This window comes from Limulus polyphemus, unplaced genomic scaffold, assembly GCF_000517525.1.
Source record: "Limulus polyphemus unplaced genomic scaffold, Limulus_polyphemus-2.1.2 Scaffold15851, whole genome shotgun sequence".
Taxonomy (NCBI): Eukaryota; Metazoa; Arthropoda; class Merostomata; order Xiphosura; family Limulidae; genus Limulus; species Limulus polyphemus.
In genome coordinates this window covers 1-2,028 of record NW_013681461.1, presented here as the reverse complement: position 1 = coordinate 2,028, position 2,028 = coordinate 1, and the positions used below count along the sequence as shown (strand labels likewise).

The 2,028-nt window shown below is 33.5% G+C and overlaps 1 protein-coding gene across 3 annotated transcripts in view; it reads right to left on the bottom strand.

Moving 5' to 3' along the window:
• The window catches only part of LOC111084289 (C-Jun-amino-terminal kinase-interacting protein 4-like), a 3,740-nt gene extending 1,720 nt beyond the window's left edge, over nt 1-2,020 (bottom strand). For 2 of the 3 annotated variants that reach the window (XM_022381044.1, XM_022381043.1), the window contains exons 1-2: nt 1,253-2,020; nt 699-752 (exon numbers count right to left, since the gene is read on the bottom strand). In XM_022381044.1, coding sequence (XP_022236752.1) covers nt 699-752; nt 1,253-1,397 — 199 coding nt within the window. In that variant the 5' untranslated portion in view covers nt 1,398-2,020. The remainder of the gene's footprint in view (nt 1-698; nt 753-1,252) is intronic. The other variant, XM_022381045.1, reaches the window with a different exon arrangement.
• Between the last annotated feature and the right edge of the window lie 8 nt (nt 2,021-2,028).

The window sequence follows — 2,028 nt, the reverse complement described above, 5'->3', positions numbered from 1 at the left end:
CACAGAAAAGGCTGTAAAGCTACAACAGTGTTGAAAGAAAGGTAACACACAGAAAAGGCTGTAAAGCTACAACAGTGTTGAAAGAAAGGTAACACACAGAAAAGGCTGTAAAGCTACAACAGTGTTGAAAGAAAGGTAACACACAGAAAAGGCTGTAAAGCTACAACAGTGTTGAAAGAAAGGTAACACACAAAAAAGGCTGTAAAGCTACAACAGTGTTGAAAGAAAGGTAACACACAAAAAAGGCTGTAAAGCTACAACAGTGTTGAAAGAAAGGTAACACACAGAAAAGGCTGTAAAGCTACAACACTGTTGAAAGAAAGGTAACAGAAATATAAAGCTACATCATCTTGAAAATGTTACACAAGAGAGGCTGTAAAGCTAAGAAATCTTAAGAAGATGGATAAAGTACACAAAAACACCATTAAAAGTGAGTTAATACAGATAGATAAGGCTGTAATGCTACAACACTGTTACAAGAAAGGTAACAGAAATATAAAGCTACATCATCTTTAAAATGTAACACAAAAGAGGCTGTAAAGCTAAGAAATCTTTAGAAGATGGATAAAGTACACAAAAACACCATTAAAAGTGAGTTAATACAGATAGATAAGGCTGTAAAGCTACAAGAACATATTTATAATGTTGAAATATTAGGATAAGGCAAAGAAAGAAGGATAATACAAAGAAGACAGAACCTTCCTCAGCTTCTGCTGCTACTTGTTCAATAGTTAGTCCTCCTTGCTGAACACCTGAGTACAGAAATAACAGGTTTAGGCTAGATTAAGAGTCATATGTTGAAGTCCTTCCAAAATTATGAGTTGATATCTTTAATACTTATATAAGACCTTTAACATTAATTTTGCTTGAGTTTTTAAAGTCTGCGAAGGTGACTTATACACGCAACACTAAGAAAATCTGTCCTGTTAGCCATACAGTTGTCAAAATTATCTTAGTTTATAGGAAGTAAGAAATTAGTACATTCACGTAAAGCCATAATCAGCCAAGTCAGTGCATGTTGCTATTAAATATCCATTATCTCATTCAAACGAAACATTTTCCCTAAAGTGTCGTCACTACCAATGAAATAACAGAGTGCAGAATGAAACGTGCAAGTTAGTGCCACCGAAGGAGATAGGAAACATAAGTAAATCAACAAGTTAGTAAATGTATAATGAAGTGTAAGGAGGAGATTCATAGTGGCATGCATCTAATGGCAGGAATAGCAGACCTCTCAATAAACATCACTTACATTCTCGCTTACTACTGTATGCCATGTAATGTCTTATATTCTCAAGAATGCCTTTTATGTCTTCTTCGTCATAACAGCTCTGATCATTTTGATCTGGGAGCCATTTACAGTCATCATTTGGTAAGGAGTTCCCTAAAAACCACATGGAAACAAAAACACATCATGGTTCAAATTATAACCATGAGGAGATTTTTTCTTCAGTTTCGTATCTCTAGCATGCTTTCCAAACGTATTTCTTGTAAACAAATCCTAACAGCAAATGGCAGATAACATACAGCATTTCTAATACATGCAATATTGCAACAATGAAAGCAAAGCATAGAGATACACATCAAAAAGTAGGATATATTAAAAATATATTCATATTCGACATTTATCATCACCATATTAACACGCTATTAATACTACCTAAAAATGGCAAGTAAGTAAAGCATATTATGTCAACCAAGTTACACATCCGAATTCTACAATATCCTGAGATACTTAATATTAGATCTACCAATATCATACCATACAAAATACTGAATCTACCAATATCATACCATACAAAATACCGAATCTACCAATATCATATCATACAAAATACTGAATCTACCAATATCACACCATACAAAATACCGAATCTACCGATATCATACCATACAAAATACAGAATCTACCAATATCATACCATACAAAATACCGAATCTACCAATATCACACCATACAAAATACCGAATCTACCAATATCACACCATACAAAATACCGAATCTACCAATATCACACCATACAAAAT